At 35.7% G+C, this 21395-nt stretch overlaps 1 protein-coding gene across 2 annotated transcripts in view; it reads left to right on the top strand.

The window, feature by feature from the left end:
• The first annotated feature begins 3177 nt into the window (after positions 1–3177).
• CENPK (centromere protein K) overlaps positions 3178–21395 on the top strand; it is a 33310-nt gene continuing 15092 nt past the window's right edge. Inside the window, exons 1-5 of one of the 2 annotated variants that reach the window (XM_059919322.1) lie at positions 3178–3227; positions 10021–10171; positions 11877–11933; positions 15328–15400; positions 20159–20205. In XM_059919322.1, coding sequence (XP_059775305.1) covers positions 10055–10171; positions 11877–11933; positions 15328–15400; positions 20159–20205 — 294 coding nt within the window. In that variant the 5' untranslated portion in view covers positions 3178–3227; positions 10021–10054. Of the gene's footprint in view, positions 3228–10010; positions 10172–11876; positions 11934–15327; positions 15401–20158; positions 20206–21395 lie in introns of those variants that run through there. The other variant, XM_059919321.1, reaches the window with a different exon arrangement.

Here is a 21395-nt window from a genome sequence, read left to right as displayed (position 1 = left end):
TCTCTTATCAATTTGCAATTATGCAATACATGTTTTTCCTTTTCAGTATTTTTTTTAATAATTTTTTTAAAATTTATTTTTATTTATTTATGGCTGTGTTGGGTCTTCGTTTCTGTGCGAGGGCTTTCTCTAGTTGCGGCGAGCGGGGGCCACTCTTCATCGCGGTGCGCGGGCCTCTCACTATCGCGGCCTCTCCCGTTGCGGAGCACAGGCTCCAGACGCGCAGGCTCAGTAGTTGCGGCTCACGGGCCCAGTTGCTCCGCGGCATGTGGGATCTTCCCAGACCAGGGCACGAACCCGTGTCCCCTGCATTAGCAGGCAGATTCTCAACCACTGCGCCACCAGGGAAGCCCTGCAATACATTATTATTAACCGTAGTCACCATGCTGTACACTATATTCCCATGACTTACTTCTTTTACGTTTGTACCTTTCAACCCTCTTCACCCATTCGCCCCCACCCCTGCCATCTTCGGCAACCACCACCAATCTGTTCTCTGTATCTGTGAGCTTGGCTTTTTTGTTTTTATTATTATTTTTAGGTTCCCCATGTAAGTGAGATCATGTGGTATGTCTTTCTCTGTCTGAATTATTTCACCTAGCATAACACCTCCAAGGTCCATCCATATTGTTGCAAGTGACAAGATTTCATTCCTTTTTATGGCTGGATAAAATTTACCTATCCATTTGTTATCTGTCTATATTACATTTTCTTTATTCATCAGTTGATGGACGCTTAGGTTGTTTCCATATCTTGGCTATTGTAAATAATGCTGCAATGAACATGGGACTGCATGTTTCTTTTTGAATTAGTGTTTTTGTTTTCTTTGGATAAACACCCAGAAGTGGAATTGCTGGATCATATGGTAGTTCTATTTTTACCTTTTTGAAGAATCTTCATTAATTTCCCATAGTGGCCACACAATTTACATTTTCACTAGCAGTGAACAGGGGATCCCTTTTTTTCCACATCCTGGCCAACACTTGTTTTTTCTTATCTTTTTGATAATTGCCGTTCTAACAGGTATGAAGTGATATCTCATTGTGGTTTTGATTTGCATTTACTTGATGGTGTTGAGTACCTTTTCACATAACTGTTGGCCATCTGTATGTCTTCTTTGCAACAATGTCTGTTTAGATCTTTTCATTTTTAAATAAGATTGCTTTTTGGTATTGAGTTGTATGAGTTCTTTATGCATTTGGGTAGTAACCTCCTATCAGATATATGATTTGCAAATATTTTCTCACATTCAGTAGGTTGCCTTTTCATTTTCTTAATAGTTTCCTTTGCTGTGCAGAGGCTTTATAGTTTGATACAGTCCTACTTGTTTATTTTTGCTTTTCTTGCCAAACCCCCAAAATCATTACCAAGACCGATGTCAAGGAGCTTACCACTTATGTTTTCTTCTAGGAGTCTTGTGGTTTTAAGTCTTACATTCAAGTCTTTTAACCATTTGGAGTTAATTTTTGTGTATGGTGTAAGATAGTGATCCAGTTTCATTCTGTCCAGTTTTCCCAACACCATTTATTGAGAAGACTGTCCTTTTCCCATCATGTATTCTTGGCTCATTTGTCATAAATTATTTGACCATATATGTGTGGGTTTATTTCAGGGCTCTTTATTCTGTTTTGTTGATCTATGTGTAAAAGTTACAATCTTAATCTCTTCTTTTTTATCCAATAAATGTAACTTGTCAAATGCCCTCCATAAAACACTGCTTCCAAAAGCCTACTGAAAGCCTTCTGGTTGCCTATTTCAAACCAGATAAGTCTCTTCTTTACTTTTGCTTTGAGGTGGATCCCAGATACAGGGAAGTAACTGCCCATAGGAAATACTTCTTAAAGGTTTTTTTTTTTTCCTTAAATTTTAAAGGTTCCCATTATTTGACATGTCCTACCTTGCAAGTCTCATTTCTTCTCTGTCTTCTGCTCTAATCAGACCAGTTTCTTTTGTGTCTCACAAATTTTACATGCTCATACTTGCCTCCAATCTTGTTTCTAATGCCTTGAGAGCATCTCCACAGCAAATCTAGCCGTCACCTTTACAGCTTCTCATAATCATTATCATTCTAGGGAGTTAGTACTGTGTACTGAGCACTGTACTAAGCCATTCGTTCTTACAGGTAGATTTCTTTGATCTTCTCTATTGTGAATTCTGAAAGCACTTGCAGTCTTTGTTGTATAATTTACCACATCATAGCACTTCTAACTACCTGAAATGTATCAGGTATTTAGTTGTCCATTTGTTTATATTGTCTCTCTTCAGTGAAAATGTATGCTCCATGAGGACAGAGACTTTTTCACCTACACAGCTAGAGCCATAGTGTCTGACAAAGGGCACACATTAAGATAATGTGTTGGATAAATGAATACAGGTTAGGATTACATGGGTACTTTCTGTTACTTGATTTCATGTATATTACTCTTTTTCCAACGATAGTATGAGGTTCTTTAATTAGTATTAGGTCTTGGTGTTAGATCTTTTAAGTTTGTATGCCATAGTATCCCTAAATATAGCACTATTGTTCTTTAGTAAATGATTCGAAATTGTAGTACCAACTGGGGATCTCAAAAGATTGACTTGTTCTCTTTACAGAAAGGTAGATTTAAGGGTACAAATTGTGGGGAAAGGATAAATTTAAACCCTTAAGTGATTTTATTTATTTGTATTCTAATGCTACACTGAGCTGCACATTCAGCTAACTTGTTGAATATCTATATACACATACACACACACACAGACTTTCACATTTTGCATACTGATAATGTATTTTATTGGTTAGTATTCTAAAAGCAGGGAAAGTTCAATTTGCACTTAATTTCTAAATTAAGGTATATTTAAAACAAATATTTATATAATGTTAGAATATTTTTAAGCAAAGAAGTCAAAAATTGTTAATGACTGCTTATGGCTTTGTGAACTTAACTGTATCTTTTGTGTGTAGCAAGGAAGATGTTTAGTGTAAACAGTTTTGGATATGGCATAAGTTACTTAACCAGCTTTCTACTAGTTGACATTCAGTATTGGCTATTAACATTAATATTAATGTTAATAGCCAATACTGATATAGTTCTTTATATGCTAGGCACAGTTCTAAGAGCTTTACGTATATTAACTAATTTAATTGTCATAACAATCCTATAGAGTAAGTAATATTATCTTCATTTTACAGATAAGGAAACCAAGGCACAGATAGTTTAAGTGACTTGTCCAAGGTCATACAGCTTGTAAGTATTGAAGCCAGAATTTAAACCAAGACAGTCTGATTGAAGAGTTCACTCCCATAAAGTTTTTTTATAGATAATGTTGCAGCAAGCATACCTGTGTAGACGTATGCAAATGTATCTATCTGTAGGATTATTCCTAGGAGTAGAATTTCTGGGTAAAAAGATAAATGCATTTAAAATTTTGATGGATATTGCTAATTATCCTACAAAGGGATTGGTCTACAAACAGTGCATGCCTTTTGTTCTACACTCTTGCCAATATTGTTTTTTATTAATTTTTCCATTATTGCTAGTCTGAATGAAAAATAACTTTTGTTTAATTTGCATTTTTATGACTTATGAGTAAGGATAAGTGCATTTTTCTATATTCAAAAGGTAATTCCGTTTTTTTTTAATTCCCCATTTGTGTTCTTTACTCATTTCTATTAGATTGTTTTTATTGTTTGCCTTTTTATTGCAAATACAATACAGATGTGAAAAACCCCACACAAAATAAATATAAAGTTTATAAATTGTTATAAGACGAACACCTTTATCACCACGCAGATTAAGAAATAAAATTTTGATAATCACTTCGGAAGTCTCTCCATTTGACCCATCCCAATCAGAGCTCCCCATCTCCTTTTACCTCCTCTCTCCCTCCCTCCAAAAGTATTGGGTTGGCCAAAAGATTTGTTAGGTTTTTTCGCTACGATGGCCCTACTAACGCTTAGTTGTCTTTAACTTCATTTGAAACAATTTTGTTAGATTGTATTGTGACAGCTGTCATATCTGCGTGCATTTAAAAAAAAACTTAACAAAATTGGTGAATTTTTGTGTAGCCATTTTAATATTGAAGATGGAAGAAAAAAAGCAACATTTTTGCGTATCATGCTTTATTATTTCAAGAAAGGTAAAAACGCAACTGAAACACAGAAAAAGATTTGTGCAGTGTATGGAGAAGGTGCTGTGACTGATCGAACATGTCCAAAGTGGTTTGTGAAGTTTCATGCTGGAGATTTCTCGCTGGACGATGTTTCACAGTCGGGTAGACCAGTTGAAGTTGATAGCAATCAAATTGAGACATTGAGAACAATCAACGTCATACCACGCAGGAGACAGATGACCTACTCAAAATATCCAAATCAAGCATTGAAAATAATTTGCACCAGCTTGGTTATGTTAATTGCTTTGATGTTTGGGTTCCACATAAGTTAAGCGAAAAAAACCTTCTTGACCATATTTCCCCATGCGATTCCCTACTTAAACATAATGAAAACGTTCTGTTTTTAAAACAAATTGTGACAGGTGATGAAAAGTGGATACTGTACAAAATGTGTAACGGAAGAGATGGTGGGGCAAGTTAAATGAACCACCACCAACCACACCAAAGGCTGGTCTTCATCCAGAGAAGGTGATGTTGTGTATCTGGTGGGATTGGAAGGGAGTCCTCTATTAATGAGCTCCTTCCAGAAAACCAAACAATTAATTCCAGCAAGTACTGCTCCCAATTAGACCAACTGAAAGCAGCACTCGACAAAAAGTGTCCGGAATTAGTCAACAGAAAATGCATAACCTTCCATCAGGATAACACAAGACCGTATGTTTCTTTGATGACCAGGCAAAAACTGTTACAGCTTGGCTGGAAAGTTCAGATTCATCTGCCATATTCACCAGACGTTGCACCTTCAGATTTCCATTTATTTCGGTCTTTACAAAATTCTCTTAATGGGAAAAATTTCAATTCCCTGGAAGACTGTAAAGGCACCTGGAACGGTTCTTTGCTCAAAAAGGTAAAAAGTTTTGGGAAGATGGAATTATGAAGTTGCCTGAAAAATGGCAGAGGGTAGTGGAACAAAAGGGTGAATATGTTGTTCAATAAAGTTCTTGGTAAAAGGGAAAAATGTGTCTTTTATTTTTACTTAAAAACCAAAGGAACTTTTTGGCCAACCCAATAATTAATAGCCTGACTTTATAGTGATCACTTTTTTAGTTTTTTTTTTTTTCTTTTATGATTGGTTGTTGGTTTTTTCTTATTAATTTGTGGGCATTCATTATTCATTAAGGAAATTAGGTCTTGGGTGCCAAGTATATTACAAATTTCTTTCTTAAGTTTTTGGGTTTTAAATTTTAACTTTTTAATGATATCTTTATCTATTCGGAATTTTAAAAATTTTATACAGTGATTTTACTTAGTTTTGTCTAGAAAGGCCTTTCCTAATCCAAGATCTAAAAAATGTTTTCTCCCTGTTCTTTTTTATGGTTTGGATTTTTTGAGGGATGGAGGAGTAGTATAAAGATTGAGACGTATATCTAGGCTTATTTTTCCCCACAAATACTATGCGTTTGTTAAAAAGAATGAGGGAGGTGTGTATGGGCCAAAATATACCTGAAAAAAAAAAGCAGTATATATCATAGGTCTGTAAATGTATGACTCTAGAAAGGCTTTGTATTGTGTATCATTGTTCAATTGCCTATCTATGTGCTGATTGAACACTATCATAATTAGTATAGTTTTTAAATAAGTTTAACATGTGGTAAGGCAAGTCTTCCCATCTTAATCTTTATGAGGGTCTTGGCTGTTTTTGGTCATTTGCACATCCATATGAATTAGAATTAGTTTGTCAAGTGCCACAAAAACTTAGAATTTTGAAATAAGATTGAATAGATCAACTTGGGAGGAATTTACATCTTTACAATATGGAGTCCTCCAATCTATGACATATCTATTTACGTTTTTAAAAACTCTGTTGATAAGTCATAGATTAAGCAATATAAAATTTAAGTTTCATGTGAAAGAAGTATTTTTGGGGGGTGGGTTATTCTGGTTTGCATTTGGTGTTGTGGGATAGACATCCTCATTGTTTTTTATTGCTCTGTCCACCTCCTTAAAGTTACCCAACATTGAATCTTATGCCATCAGACTGTACCACCAATCATTTCTCCTTGCAGCAGTTATCTAGCAGGATTATGTCAGGCTCCTTCATTCCTTGAAGATTTTTAGCTCCTCTCCTGCAATACTGTTGTAATACTGTCACCCTCTCCAGCAATACTGTCGTAATTCTTGGTGATTTTAATATCCATATAGATGATCTTTCAAATAACCTGGCCTCTCTTTTTCTTGACCTCCTTTTCTCCAGTGGTTATATTCTCCATCTTAGCTACTCACTCCTCTGGTCATACCTGAGAGACTTTGTCATTCTTTTACTTTGTCTCTGTCTTCACCTATGCTGTTAAACTATAGAGGAAAACACACAACCATGTTCTACTTTCACTTTAAATTCATGACTACTAATCTCAAGTGGGCGTTTAATGTTATCTAGTAATCCTACTATTTTACCCTCTTCCACTCTCTTATATATCTATTTTATACATTTTTTTTGTTCTTAAATCTCCAATGCTTTTTCCCCATCTTCATTTATAGCTGATGACTTTAGTTACCATTTCATTAATAAAAGAGAAGCAATCCAAGTAGAACTTGCACAAGCTCCTACCAACACATTTATTCACCTACCTGTCTGTATCTGTGCCCCTAATATTCTGCCTACCTTCCCACTGAAATGGATGAACTGTATGTATATCTATCTTAAGCCAACCCCTCTACTCGTGTATTAGATCTAATTCTTCTCTTTCCTCTTCTTTCTCTTCAACATCAGCAATGTTTGCTTCTCTTACTGTATCATATAAAGATGCTGTATTTCCTCCTAACTTAAAAAAAGAAAAAGAAAAAACTCCACCCCATATCTCACTACAGCTGGTACCTCACTTCTCCTTCCCTTTAGAGAAAAAAATTCTTGAAAATGTTTTATGTACTGGATATGTCCAATTCTTTTTGCCTTCTATTCTCTCTTGAGTCTACTTCAGTGAGGCTTTCACTTCCACCATTCTCCTGAATCTACCGTTATGAAGGTTAACAATGACCTCCATTTTTGTTATTTACTTTAATGAAATTGTGTGACAAGTTACTCCAAAACTTATGTAATAGGAGTGGGGCAGGCGTGCAGCCATTGGGGCACGACTCTTAGCATGGCGGTTAGAGGTCCTGCTCCAGCAATGGTCAGTCTTGCAGTGGTCCTCACAGCAGAGAGTACAGTGCGAGGAGGACTGTGGGCTTCTCCCCAGACCCTCGGGCCTCAGGCTGGTGGGTGAGCTGGGGGGCCCAGGGACAGGCTAAGGGCTGTGTCCCATTGAGCACCAGAGCCCTCGCCCTGGCCACCCACTGGCCGGGCCCAGGCCTTGAAGCAGCAGTGAACCTCTGCCCTATCCCTACCTCCTCGACCTAATGGTGGTGGCAGTCTCCATGGGTCACGGTCCGAGGAACCTGGTTTGGATGGCCTGAGGAGCCTGAGGGCAGGTTGGGTACTGGGCACCTTGCTCCCTCAGTGATGATGGCTGGGCAGGGTCTGGGAACCTGGCCCTGAGGGCGCCGCCAGCTGAGATCTGTCTTTTCAGCCAGGCCTGGGCACTGGCGGGAGGGCCCAGACTGGGTGCAGGATGGACGCTCCTGGGCAGGATAACTGGCCTGCTCCTGGGCAGGATACACAGGATACACGCCCCCACACAGGGGGGCAGGATAACCCCCTTCTCTTAGCCAGGGCCTGGACCTCGGAGGGTGAAAGTTGAGCCTTGGGACCTTGCCCTCTCTTGTCAGAACAGAGAATAACGTTTGTTTTGTTGGAGGTTTACGGGAACATTGTGACCTGACCGTGACCTGACCTCAAGAACAAAGGACCTGACTTGAAGAAGTTTGCAACAACTAACCACACCCATCCCTCACCTTTCCTATAAAAGGGCTTTCCTGAAACTTTTCAGGGAGTTCCGGGTTTTTAAGGATAAGCCACCAGTCTCCTTGCATGGCCCCACAATAAACCTTTCTCTGCTCCAAACTCTGACGTTTTGGTATTGTTTGGCCTCACTGTGTGTCGGGCACACAGACTTGCATTCATTAACAGAGATGTAAAACAACCATTTATTGTGCTCAGTGATTCTTGCATCAGGAGTTCAGACAGGACATAGGAGGGACAGCTTGTCTCTGCTCCACAATGTCTGGGTTCATATCTAGAAGACTCAAAGCCTGGGGGCTGAATCATCAGAAAATTTGTTCACACGTGTGTCTGATGGTTGATGCTAGCTTTTGGCTGGGAACCGCAGTTCCTTTCAGTGTGGGCTTCTCCAAGTGGTCCCTTTATTTGTGCTAGTTTGGGCTTCCTTATAGGATGGCTGGGTTGCAAGTGTGAGTATTCTGAGAGAGAGACAGATGTAAGCCTTTTATGACTTAGTCTTGGAAGTCATGTGACATCACTTTCATTGTATTCTATTCATATAAGTAGTCAGAAAGTCATACTCAGGTTCAAGGGGGAGGGTAAAGAGGCTCTGCCTCTAGTTGGGGAGTGACAACCTGAAATATTGCTGACTATTTTTGGAAAATACAGTCCCTTATCCATATTGCCAAGTAAATTGTCAATTCTCTGTTTTTATCTTATTTGACCTATCACTAGTAGTTGATAGTTCATCACTCCTTCCTTGAGCACTGATCTTGGATTTCAGGATATCATACTCTTTTTTTCCTTTTACCTTACGCGTCACTCCTTCTCAGACTATTTAGGTCACTCCTTCTCAGACTATTTCCTCATCTCTTCAGTCTCTCCAGGTCTGGAACTCTTCTCATTTCTATCTGTACACTCTTCCTTTTCTGATCTCACCTAGCCTCATGGCTTTAAATATCTGTATGGGGATGACTCTCAAATTCTAGCTCGAAACTTTCCCATGAACTGCAAACATGTATATCCAGTTGCCTAAATAGCAGCTCCACTAATAGACACCTTAAATTTAGCACGTCCTGAACTGGATTCTTAATTAGCATCACCTCATGCCTTGCTGAATCTGTTTCTTCTATCATCTTCCCCATCTCAGTAACTGGCAACTCCATCTTTCCAATTGCTTAGGCCCAAACTTTTAAAATAATAATTGATTCATCTCTTTCTTTGACACTCTATAAACAGACTGTTAGGAAATCCTTTTGGCTCTATCTTGGAAATATATTTAGAATTGGACATTTTGTACTCTCTCAATATTATCCTGGTCCCCATCTTACTTGGATCATTGCAGTAACTTTCTAACTGGTTTTCCTACTTCTCTCCTTACTGGCTGTAGTTATCCAGAGTTATAATGTTAAGATACAATTCAAATCATGTCATCCCTCTGTTCAAAACCCTCTAATCACTTAACATCCCAGCCTATGTCGTTAAAATGACTTGCAAAGCCCACATGATCTCATCCTTATTATCTCTCTGACTTCATCTTGTATTCTCTGCCTTACTCTGCTCTAATCACAGTGGCTACTTTAATGCTTTAGGACACAGCAGTCATGTTCCTTCCCCAAGGCCTTTGTACTTACATTTCCCTCTGCCTGGAGCCTCTTTCCCTAAATATCCACATGTCTTACATCCTTCTCTCCTTCATGTTTTTGCTAAGTTGTCAACCTCTCATTGACCTTATATGACCACCTTATGTAAAATTACATTGCCCCTGTCTGAGCACTCCCTGTGTTTCTTCCTTGTCTTGCTTTTCTTCATTGTACTTACAAATTATTTGATATGCAACACTATATTTTTAAAATCTTTTTATTTATAGCTTCTTTATATTTGTTTTAATCTTTTTAGTTTATTCTGTTTTCCTCACCTAGAATGTAAGCTCCATGGTTGGAGGAATTTTTGCCTATTTTCTTCACTGTTACATCATTAGCTCCTAGGTGAGTATCTGACAGGTAATGGGTATTCAACAAATATTATTAAATGAATATTTTTTACTTTAGTTTTTCTTACAAGGCTAAGAAAATCACAAGGCCCATGTCAGTGAATCAGCAACATCTAGATCCAGATAGTACTACAGATGTGGAAGATGTTACAGATGCTGAAGAAGAACTTATTAAAAAATGTGAAGAAATGTGGAAAGATATGGAAGAAGTAAGTATCAAGACATAAAAGTGATATCCCAATTACTTACTATAAGATTGAATTCCATTTCAATAATAGACTTAGGAAAGAAATAATTATGCTGGATTCTGAAAGCCATTATATGATAAATAGTTATATATTTTTTAGACCTATAAGCATTCATTTAAGAAACTTTATACTAGGTGAGCTGTAGAAAGAGAAAAAATTATGGCAGTCCCTACCCTGAAGGAGATTATCATCTAATGGAGGCAATAACAAATAATATTAGAAGTGTGGTGGTAAAGTTCAAAGACTATACTTAGGAGGAGTACTAAGCCTAGACTGAAGGGGCCAAAGATAGCTTTCTTAAAGAGGAAATAACTGAGTTCATTTCTAAAGAATAAAAAGGAGTTAGCCTGTGAAAGTGGAAGAGGTATACAAAGCAGAAAGAACAAAATATTTAAGTGTTGGGAGAGTTTAGAGAACTCTAAGTAGAATAAAAGGATCATAAACATGAAGTGACCTGATGAGATATCTTGATTGAGAAAATAACTGGTGGTTTTGAAGAAGATGGAATGCAGAAGAGTGAGACTATACAAAGAAAGAATATTTAGGAGTCTCTAGTAGTAGTCCTGTAAGAAGTACTGAAGCCTAAGTCTTGTCATTGCAAATAGAAAAATGGATTCAAGAGATGCTAAGAAGTTTGGACCAAAAGGACCTGGAGGTTAATTGTTGTGAAATGGGGAGGGGGAATTACACATAGTTTCAGGTTCCTGGTTTGGGCTATTGAGTGGTTGGTGAGGTTATTTCCCAAGATAGAGAATATAAAGGGGGAGAACACATACTTATGGAGTTTGAGTGAAAATATGAATTAATTTAGAAAATGTTGTGTTTGAAGTATATGTACATTTTCTGAGTTACTGGGGTAGAATCACTTCTGGTGCACTATAGTATGCTGGTAAAAATTTGTTTTACTTAAAATAGTGTAATGTATAATATAGGCCACAGACGTTTTTTTACATCCTATTCTTCCCAGTAAGGTTTCAGATTAAGGCAGGTTAGTGGGGGTTTTTTCTTTTAAAAAAAATATTTTTTTAACATATATCCTTGCTACTCTGTATCGTTACTGTATTTTCAAGATAATATGTATTGCTTTTGAAATTTTTTCAATATAGAAATTTGAATTAAAAAAAGTGAAAATTTTTTTTGATGGGAAAATACTGCACCTTGAAATAAGCACAAATAAAATTTAAATTGCCCATATTTTTACTCAGATATAATCACTATTAACAATTATGGATTTTTTTTTTTAATGGCATAGTAGCAATGTTTCCTGATGGCTTTATTTTCTTATGATCTTAACTATCTTCTTACCTCTTTTGTTATCTTTCTGTAGTGTTTGCCCCCTTGTTCTTTTATTTCCCATTTTTCCATTATCTAGTTTCTAATTCACCCTAGCTATTAATTTTTGTTTTTGTTTTTCTTATGCTCATCTTTTCATTCTGTGTTGAGTTAAGCATCCACTTGTACTTTTGATGTGTTCACGTTGGGTCCTATTTGGCTGCCTTCCTGATCCTCTTGCTTAGGAAGTAAAGAATTTAAACAAACTCTTCTCGTATATCAGATATTTGTATATTGTTTTAGAGGAATATTACATTGGTATAAAAGGACAAGGAAAAGGAATTGTTTGTGGTGTATAGTGTGTGACTTGCTTTTCTTTACTTTTTAAATCAAGTGTCAGAACAAATTATCGCTTGTTGGAACTGAGACACTCACTGATTCAAATGCTCAGGTATGATTCTTTTTGCTTTTCCGAAAAGTAGGTAAGTGGAATTTATTGTTTTAGATAAGAAGTGTGTCATCTATATTTATGCCAAGTATAATAGCTTTGTTAAACCTGTGTGCTTAATGATTTGGAAAATTTTCTACTCTTTCTGATTTAAGAGGAGTATTCTAAAAACTTTTTGAATAATCTGTTATAAATAAATTCTTTATTATTTATCTTTTAACAACTACACATACATTCAACTTTGAGTGAATTGCTCATTGTCTGCTATTATGATACCGTGTTAAAAATTAGAACAAAGACTGTCCTACTTTGTGTTAGGTGCAGTAGCCACAGTTATTTTACTGTCTGTGTGGAATCTTAACTGATTTTACCCTAAGCTTAATAAAAGGATTAAAATATTCATTTCAAAATGCAAAGACCTATGGAATTGGTTTAGAGATACACCAGTGGTTCAGTGCAACAGATTAAGAATTTAAAATATGACAAAGATGATAGTTCCAATCTTTGGGAAAGGGATGAATTAGTTAATAAATGATAGTGGTACAACTGTATATCCATCTGGGAGAAAATAAAATTGGACTTCTATCTTTCATTATATAAACATAAATTCTGGATGAATTGCTATGAAAATCTTACAAGAAAAGCTGGAGACTATTTGTGCAATCTAGTTAGAGACCAGGGGAAAATGTCTTGGCTGATAATAGAAATTTAGACACAGTAAAAGAAAACTTAGATACATTTGACCATAAAAAAAGTTAAAAATGTTTTAGTGATAAAAATTCTAAGAACAGATTTAAATATACAAATAATTCCAATGAAAGTTCTCCAAAACTAGTGGGAGCATGTCAAAAGACATCGGAACCAATTGAAGGCACTTGGCTGTCCAAATTTAGTATCATGTGAGCATTAAAAGAAATAATGGCTTCAATTGATTATAATGATGTGAAAACATAAAAATCTATGAGCATAATGATACTCAGTAATAAATGAGAATGAGAGAGAAAGAGGAAAAAACTAATTTGTCACTTTTGGAAGTGCCTATTACACCAGATCTTTAAAAATTGGTGATAAAAAATTAAGCCATCTTTTATAAAAAGCTTTTTATCCATCAATAAATAGTGTTCTTTTGTACAGGGTAAAACTGAATATTTTATTTGGAAAAATATTGTACAATAAATAAATAATTATCTGGTTTTCTTGGGAAATGTGGTCCTTATGTTGTAGAAATTGAGACCTACTGAATCAGAGTCACTAGGGATGAAGCCTGTAAGTTTCCTGAATGATTTTCAGGCAGTAAGCCAAACACTTGGTTTTGAGGGAAGTGCTTATGTAGTTGTAGATAATCAGTATCCTGAGATAGTCAATAATAACATTATCTAAAGAATCCACAAAATGTCTTTTCCTATTTTGTTAGAGATCCCTAATATTCCTCCCAGGTTTGATGATTCTCTAGGAACACTCACAGTACTCATAGTCATACTCATGGCCGGGATTTATTGCACTGAAATGATACAGAGTAAAATCAGCAAAGGGAAAAGAAGCATGGGTTGAAGTTCAGAGGAAACCAGGCACAAGCTTTCAGGAGCCTTTCCCAGTGGAGTCACACAAGACGTGCTTAATTACCCCAATGAGTTGTGACAATGAGTGTGAAATGTTGTCTACCAGGGAACCTCATTAGAGACTCAGAGCCCAAAGTTTTTTGTGGGGGGTAGTCACATAGGCACCCCTTGCCTAGCAGTTATCAAAATACCAGACTCTCAGGAGGAAAGCAGGTGTTTAGCATAAATTGTATTTTCTCACACTTTAGGCACAGAGAGCCACTCTTGTGAGTTAGGTTGGTGGGAACCTTCTGAAGCCAGATGCCAGCCAAGGGCCAACCTTCCAAGCAGGCCTTTAAGCATAATTTCAGGCTTGCTTTGTTAACTCTTTTTGGCATATCTGTTAACTTCCAAACTTCAATATTAAAACTCAATCCATTTTCCAAAGCAAGAAGTTAGATATTTAAATGAGAAAATGGCAGGATTTCTCAAACATGTGTGTTTAAATCACTTTAGAAATACTACTGTTATTTTGTTTTTCAGAAAGGGTTTAATTTTATATAAGTATCAGAAATAATTTGGGTGTTTGCTTTAGCTGGGCTTTAAAAGGTAAGAGCTGAGTTTCGTCAGTATAGTATGAGGTTAAATTACAGTTTTTTAATAGGTTCAAAGATAAGTATCTGTAATTTTATATATTTCAATCTAATATGTCAGGAAAAGTGATATAGACACCTTATCATTATGATAGTTTTGCCTAGTTTAAATAGTACTTTTTAAGTATTTGTTATCCTTTTCTAGTAGTAATAATAATAATTAACATTTATAAATCACTTTATAGTTCACAAAAAACTTTTTTACATTCTTATTTAATTATCTCTAAAAAAATAATGTTAAACTCCTTTTTGGTAAAAATTTTAATACCTGTAAATGCATTTTTATATAATTATATAAATCTTTCAAAGAGACTAGGATTTTCTTCTCTGACTGTTCAACAGCCAGCGTTATGATCCAGAGCAGGGTCTTTGAGCTCTCCGCTCTGCATCATAAAAATTTGTTAAAAAAGAGTACTTGGTGTCCTTTTAGTATAAATATTACAGGAATACCTATTGCATTTTTGAAGTGTGAATTTTTGATCTGTTTGTCTATGTATAAAAATTATATAGAGGAGATAAAAAATGTTCTGAAATTTAAGCATGCGTAAGTTTTAATTTTATGGTCTAATCAGGCAAGAGATTTATCACACAGATTTATAATTATCAAATTTACAATGATTGGAATCACCTAATATTAGAAACATTTATCCTAATTTATTTTTGGCTAAAGGGGTACACAGTTTACAAACTATTGTGTAGTAAAACTGGTTTTTATATGTGATTTGTGGAACCAGTCTCATTTTATAATTGTCTTTATATAAGTATTGATATTTAAACTTATTTTTAACTGCTCAGCTTAACATACTTGCAATTTTTCTGAAAGTGCATAGAAAGGAAAAAAAAAAGCATATTTAAAGCAAATTTGTTTAAAAAATGTTGGCAAGAAATAACATTCTTTTTTTAAAAGAATATTAATTTAGGGAATAAACTTAATGTACTTAGGTTTTTTTAGGTTGAATGGAGAAGTTAGAATTGATCATTTTTAATACTGTATTGCTGGTGTAATGGCAATTTATAAGCCATTTAAAGGAAAATTCTGTTAGGAGTGATAATTTTTTTATAGTTTAGATTGCTATTATGTTAACCATTTATGTTAGGAACTTGTGTTAAAGTATTAAGACTGTCTACACTTTCGTCTATGAATAAGTATGAATATTCCACAAGAAATGACTTTGTTTTATTCTCTTGTTCTTTTTTTTTTAATAGCTGTCATTATTAATTATGCAAGTGAAATGTTTGACTGCTGAACTCAGTCAATGGCAGAAAGAAACTCCTGAAAGTAAGATTCTTATTTTTAGGCTTATATTTTTGTAAACAAATTAATGGTGAATTAATTTAATGATCACAAGAAGAATTCAAGGTCCATTTACCCTCTTGAAATTGCCTAATTTCCATTGCTATTAGGAAGTCACCTTATTTTTCTTTTTTTACACACATTATTTCATACTTCATTATTATTATAGATGAACATATCTGTCTCACATTAGAATATAGTAATCTTGATTATGGAGATTTTATTACAGCCATCACTGTATCCTCATAGACACTGTTTTATGTGCTCAGTAGAAACTGTAAATTGTTTCTTAATGAATGAAACTTACCTAGTGGAAGAGAGAAATTATTTTAGATACTTACTTACATAAGGGCCACATAGATTTTATGTTGCCTTTTGACTTGTCCAACTGAGGCCAACTATATTTTTGCCTTTGGTTGAGCAATAGAAAATGGCTTAAAGGGGACTTCCCTGCTGGTCCAGCGGTCAAGACACCACACTCCCAATGCAGGGGTCCCAGGTTCAATCTCTAGTCAGGGAACTAGATCCCGCATGCTGCAACTAAAGATCCTGAATGCCTCATCTAAAGATCCTGCATCCTGCTATGAAGATCCCGCATGCCACAGCTAATACCCGCTGCAGCCAAATAAATTAAAAAAAAAAAAAGCCTTAAAAATCTGTAGTTATAATACCCAACTAGGAGATATTTTTCTATTATTAAAGCCTACATTCCTTTATGTGGTATGTATGTCTGTATTTGGTCTTATATATGGATTGTACCCTCTTTTTTCATTTACGTCTCCCTTCTGCTTTCTCCTGCCCCTCTGTCCTCTTTCTTTTAGGTGCCCCCCATCCCTTCTTAGTTTACTCTCCATTCTCTATCCCAGTTATTAGGATTCTTTTCTCCTCATTCTCTTCCCAATTTTATCTGCATTCTTGTTTTAAACTACTATATTCATGCCAATGTCCACCATTGTTTTGTGTCTTCACTACCACCTAGTAGTCTTTTTTTTTTTTTTTTTTGGCTGCGTTGGGTCTTCGTTGCTGCGCATGAGCTTTCTCTAGTTGCAGCGAGTGGGGGCTACTCTTCGTTGCAGTGTGCTGGCTTTTCATTGCGGTGGCTTCTCTTTTTGCCGAGCTCGGGCTCTAGGTGCACAGGCTTCAGTAGTTGCAGCACACAGGCTCAGTAGTTGTGGCGCACAGGCTTAGTTGCTCCGCGGCATGTGGGATCTTCCCGGACCAGAGCTCGAACCCATGTCCCCTGCATTGGCAGGCGTATTCTTAACCACTGCACCACGAGCGAAGTCCTCGCCTTGTAGTTTTTTTAATTTCAGCACATCAGATAGGTATGTATATACAATTTTGATTTTAATTTGCATTCAACTGTTTATCTTATTGCCTCCTCTAGCATTATATTGGGCATCTCAAAGACTGCTCATACTCTGCTATTAAAATGTTGGTGTTCTCCAGTTGACTGTGTTCAGCGATTTTTGCTTCTTACTCTATATGCTATTTCAACATTATATTTTCTGCTCCTGTTTTTATGGGTTATATCTGTATTAATGACTTCTATATTAGTTTGCTAGTGCTGCCATAACAAAGTAGCATGACTGAGTTGCTTAAACAACAGATTTTTTTTTCCTTCACAGTTCTGGAGGCTAGAAGTCCAAGATCAAGGTGTTGGCAGGGTTGGTTTCTTCTGAGGCCTCTCTCCTTGGCTAATAGATTATCATCTTTCTGTGTCTTCACATGGTTACCTGTCTGTGTTCTAATCTCTTTGTACAGGAATGCCATTCATAATGGAGTAAGGCCCAACCTGATGACCTTGTTTTAACTTAATTACCTCTTTAAAGATCCAGCCCCAATATAGTCACATTTTGAGGTACTGGAGATTAGGGCGTCAAAATCTGATTTTGGGTCGGGTGGGAGAGGGTAGGGGGTTAGGGAGAGGACACACAATTTCCACAACTTTCAAGTCTGTGTATCCAAACCAGACTTCTCTGTAACATCACACTTACATATCTTTCTACCTTCTAGACTTCTTTTCCAAATTATTCTACAGATGCCTCAGATTCATGAACTGATTGCCATTCCCTGACACATTGAATGGAATCTATTTGATCAGCTACAAATTTAAGAGTCCTTTTAGATTCTTCTAGATTTTCCCATTTCACATATAGCTGGTCGTTAAATATTGAGCCCTACTGCCACAGATTTACTTTAGCCCTTTATCACCAATCCACTAGTTTGTTAAAATAGACTTTTTACCTCTTGATCAAGAATTTTTTTTATTAATTTTAGAAATTTTCAAACTTAATGAAAAGTTGAAAGTCCAGCTTCATTCTTTTGCATGTGTATTATCTAGTTTTCCCAGCACCATTTGTTGAGAAAACTGTTCTCTCCCCCATTGAACTGTCCTGACACCATTGTCAAAAATCAATTGATGGTGGGGGGGGAGGCGGGGGGGGAGTGTGATGAGTTGGGAGATTGGGATTGACATATATACACTAATATGTATAAAATGGATAACTAATAAGAACCTGCTGTAAAATAAATAAATAAAATTCAAAAAATCAAAAAAAATCAATTGATCATACAGTGAGGATTTTTAAAAATATTTATTTATTTAATTTATTTTTTTGTCTGTGTTGCATCTTTGTTGCGGTGTGCGGGCTTCTCTCTAGTTGTGGCCTATGGGTTTTCTCTCTCTAGTTGTGGCACGCGGGCTCCAGGGCACATGGGCTCTGTAGTTGTGGCATGTGGGCTCCAGAGTGTGTGGGCTCTGTAGTTTGAGGCACGTGGACCCTCTCGTTGAGGCACTCTAGCTCAGTAGTTGTGGCCTGCTGGCTTAGTTGCCCCGCGGCATGTGGGATCTTCCTGGACCAGGGCTCGAACCTGCATCCCCTGCACTGTAAGGCAGATTCTTTACCACTGGGCCACCAGGGAAGTCCCTACAGTGAGGATTTTTATTTCTGGGCTCTCTATTCTATTGGTCTATATCTCTGTCTCTATGCCAGTAGCACACTGTTTTGATTATTGTAGCTTTGTAGTAAGTTTTGAAATTAGGAAGTATGAGACTTCCAAATTTGTTCTTCTTTTTCAAGATTGTTTTGGCTATTTGCAGTCCCTTGAGATTCCATGTGAATTTTAGGATGGATTTTTCTATTTCTACAAAAACATCATTGGGATTTTGATAGAGATTACATTGAATCTGTAGATTGCTTTGGGTGTTATTGACATCTTAATAACATTAAGTCTTAACAGTCCTTGAACACAGGATTTTTTTTCTTTTCATGGGTGTGTCTTTAATTTCTTTCAGCAACATTTTGTAGTTTTCAGCATATAAGTTCTTTGCCTTCTAAATTAAATTTGTTCTTGAGTATTTTATTCTTCTTGATGCTATATGTCAAGGAATTTAAAATTTTTATTTTTCTTATTTTCATAATCTTTTACATACAGACCTTGTACTGCCAGCACTGAACACACTGACCTGTTGGTCAAATACCCACCTTGCTTAAGGTTGCAAATCCCATACACTGCCACACTGGAAAGATTATTAAAATCTTTATATTCTTAGAGCCTGTCATATTGTATCGGTTGAAATGATTGTTTTAACATTGAAGTGCTACTTTTGGCCACACTCACCAAGAGGGAGATTTTTGAACTTTATGTTTTTAGAATCCTTTTCATTGTATAGCCATCCTAGGGCTACCTATAATTAGTTCTAATACAGGGCCTATGAAGTACATAGCTCTTTTCTATTAGAAAACCCTCTAGAATGGCAAATAGCTTAGAAAGTTTTCAGTAGCATATCATTTGAGAAATTTAAATAGCACTTTATTAAGAAAGATAAACTTTTCTTAGTATGAGTTGAACTTTTCTAAGTATAAGGGATTTGATTTTGCTATGTAAATTAATTAAGGAATATTAGTTTATACTCATTAGACTGGCAAAAATTTTAGAAGAGTTTATAGTATCTTTTGCTGTTTTTTGTTCATTGCTTCTAGAAAAATTAAAAAAAAGAATCTAGCATCCTGTTTTAAAATTCAAAATACACATTTCCTTTTATGAAATTCACTTTCTGAGAATCTATCCCACAGGAATGAGAGCACCAATATATAAAGACATAAATAAAAGAATGCTTCCTGTGTCGTTGTTTTTTGAGGCTAAAAACTAGACACAAAGTCAATGCTTAATCAGTAGTGAAATCCCTGAACACATTTGGTGTATTTACCCTGCGGAATATTATGCAGTGATTTAAAATTATGAATTAGACTTACACCAGATGAATATACAGGATTTCCATGGGGTTTTTTTTGGGTGAAAATAAGAATAATGTATATGATATTATCTCATTCTTGTAAAACCAGCAATAACAAAATTAATAACACTTGCATGTATATGTACAAATATGTACAAATATGTATATATGTATGCATAGAATCATGTAACCACAGAAATATTTAAGGAACACACTGTAGATTATTAATTTTGTTTTTGATGGATTGGGAAAATAAAATGAGAAAAGAAAAAGACACGGAAAATAAAATGCATAAATATCACATTTGTCTAAAATGATATATAAGTTGGCTATATAAGATGTTAAATTTAAAAATTTCATAAAAACTGTACACATCTCATAAAAAGTTCTGTAATATATAAATGGAAAGGGAAAGGGGTATCTCAGAAACCACGAAATCAAATTCTTGATTTTTGAGAGTTAACTAAGCATATGTATAATTTTGATTTGTTTTGTTCCTGTAGTGATTCCACTGAATGAAGAAGTTCTGGTAACATTAGGAAAAGAAGAGGTAAGTTACTGAATTTATAGTAATCCAAAATAACTTATAACTAGAAGTGTTTTGGATAAGCTCATGCCATAACGAGTAAGATGAAACCACTTTAAAACTGTATTAATTATGTTTTATTGAACAGGATATTTTAGATGATTTGAATTTTGAATTAAATATGTAAAACTTACTCTTGTACTTAATTTTTAGTTGATTAAACTCTTCATAATAACAGCAAAAAGGTTAAACATAGCTAAATGATCATACATGTATATCTGTCCTCAAAACTTAACATAAATGTCAATAAAGATTTTTTAAAGTGTCAGTTTATTAGATCAAAGTATAGGAGAGAAGATAGAGGCAAAGAAGAATTTTAAACAAGGTTGTAGAGCATGGAAATAGATAAGTATCTGTGTTCCAAGAGACAGAAGTAACGATGACAAGAGAGATTATCTGCCCTACAGAACTTAAGAGAAAGGCTTTGAATTTGAAGGAACCTCGTACTTCAAAATTCAGGGTTCAAGTGTGGAGCTAAAAACGAGATTTTTTTAAAGTAAGAACAGACTACTAGACCTTCTCCCTCTCTCTTTTGCAATCAAGAGGCTAACTTTTACCCACACACCTAAAAACTGGAGGTATATGGTGTGGAGACATTAAACTATTGAGGAGGTATATGGTGTGGAGACATTAAACTATTGAGGCTTTGGACTCAGCACACCAAGTTGGGTGCTTAGTAGGGGTGGTGTGAGGTCAAAAGTCAGAAAGTTCAAGTTAACATTTTTATACTGTGTGGTGAAGTACCAGCTTCTTCCCTTGATCTATCTCCAGGGGTCCTACAGTATGGTATAAAAGTAGCTTCAGACTGGAGATAAAATAATCTCTGGAAAATCTAAATGGCCCGAGAAAAAAGGTCTATAAGTATTAATATATGGGGATTCCCAGTGAAAAGCAGGATGGCCATCCATCAAAAAGCCATTTATAAACAAAGTTTGTTTTTGAGTTTTAAATGAGAATACCAACTTTTATTCAACATAGTGTTGGAGGTCCTAGCCACAGCCATCAGACAAGAAAAAGAAATAGAAGGAATCCAAATTAGAAAGGAAGAAGTAAAACTGTCACTGTTTTCAGATGACATGATTCTATACATAGAAAATCCTAAAGACACTACCAGAAAACTACTAGAATTCATCAATGAATTTGGTTAAGTTTCA

This window comes from Balaenoptera ricei, chromosome 3 (assembly GCF_028023285.1).
Source record: "Balaenoptera ricei isolate mBalRic1 chromosome 3, mBalRic1.hap2, whole genome shotgun sequence".
In the NCBI taxonomy this organism is placed as follows: Eukaryota; Metazoa; Chordata; class Mammalia; order Artiodactyla; family Balaenopteridae; genus Balaenoptera; species Balaenoptera ricei.
This window is presented reverse-complemented; position numbering and strand designations above follow the sequence as displayed.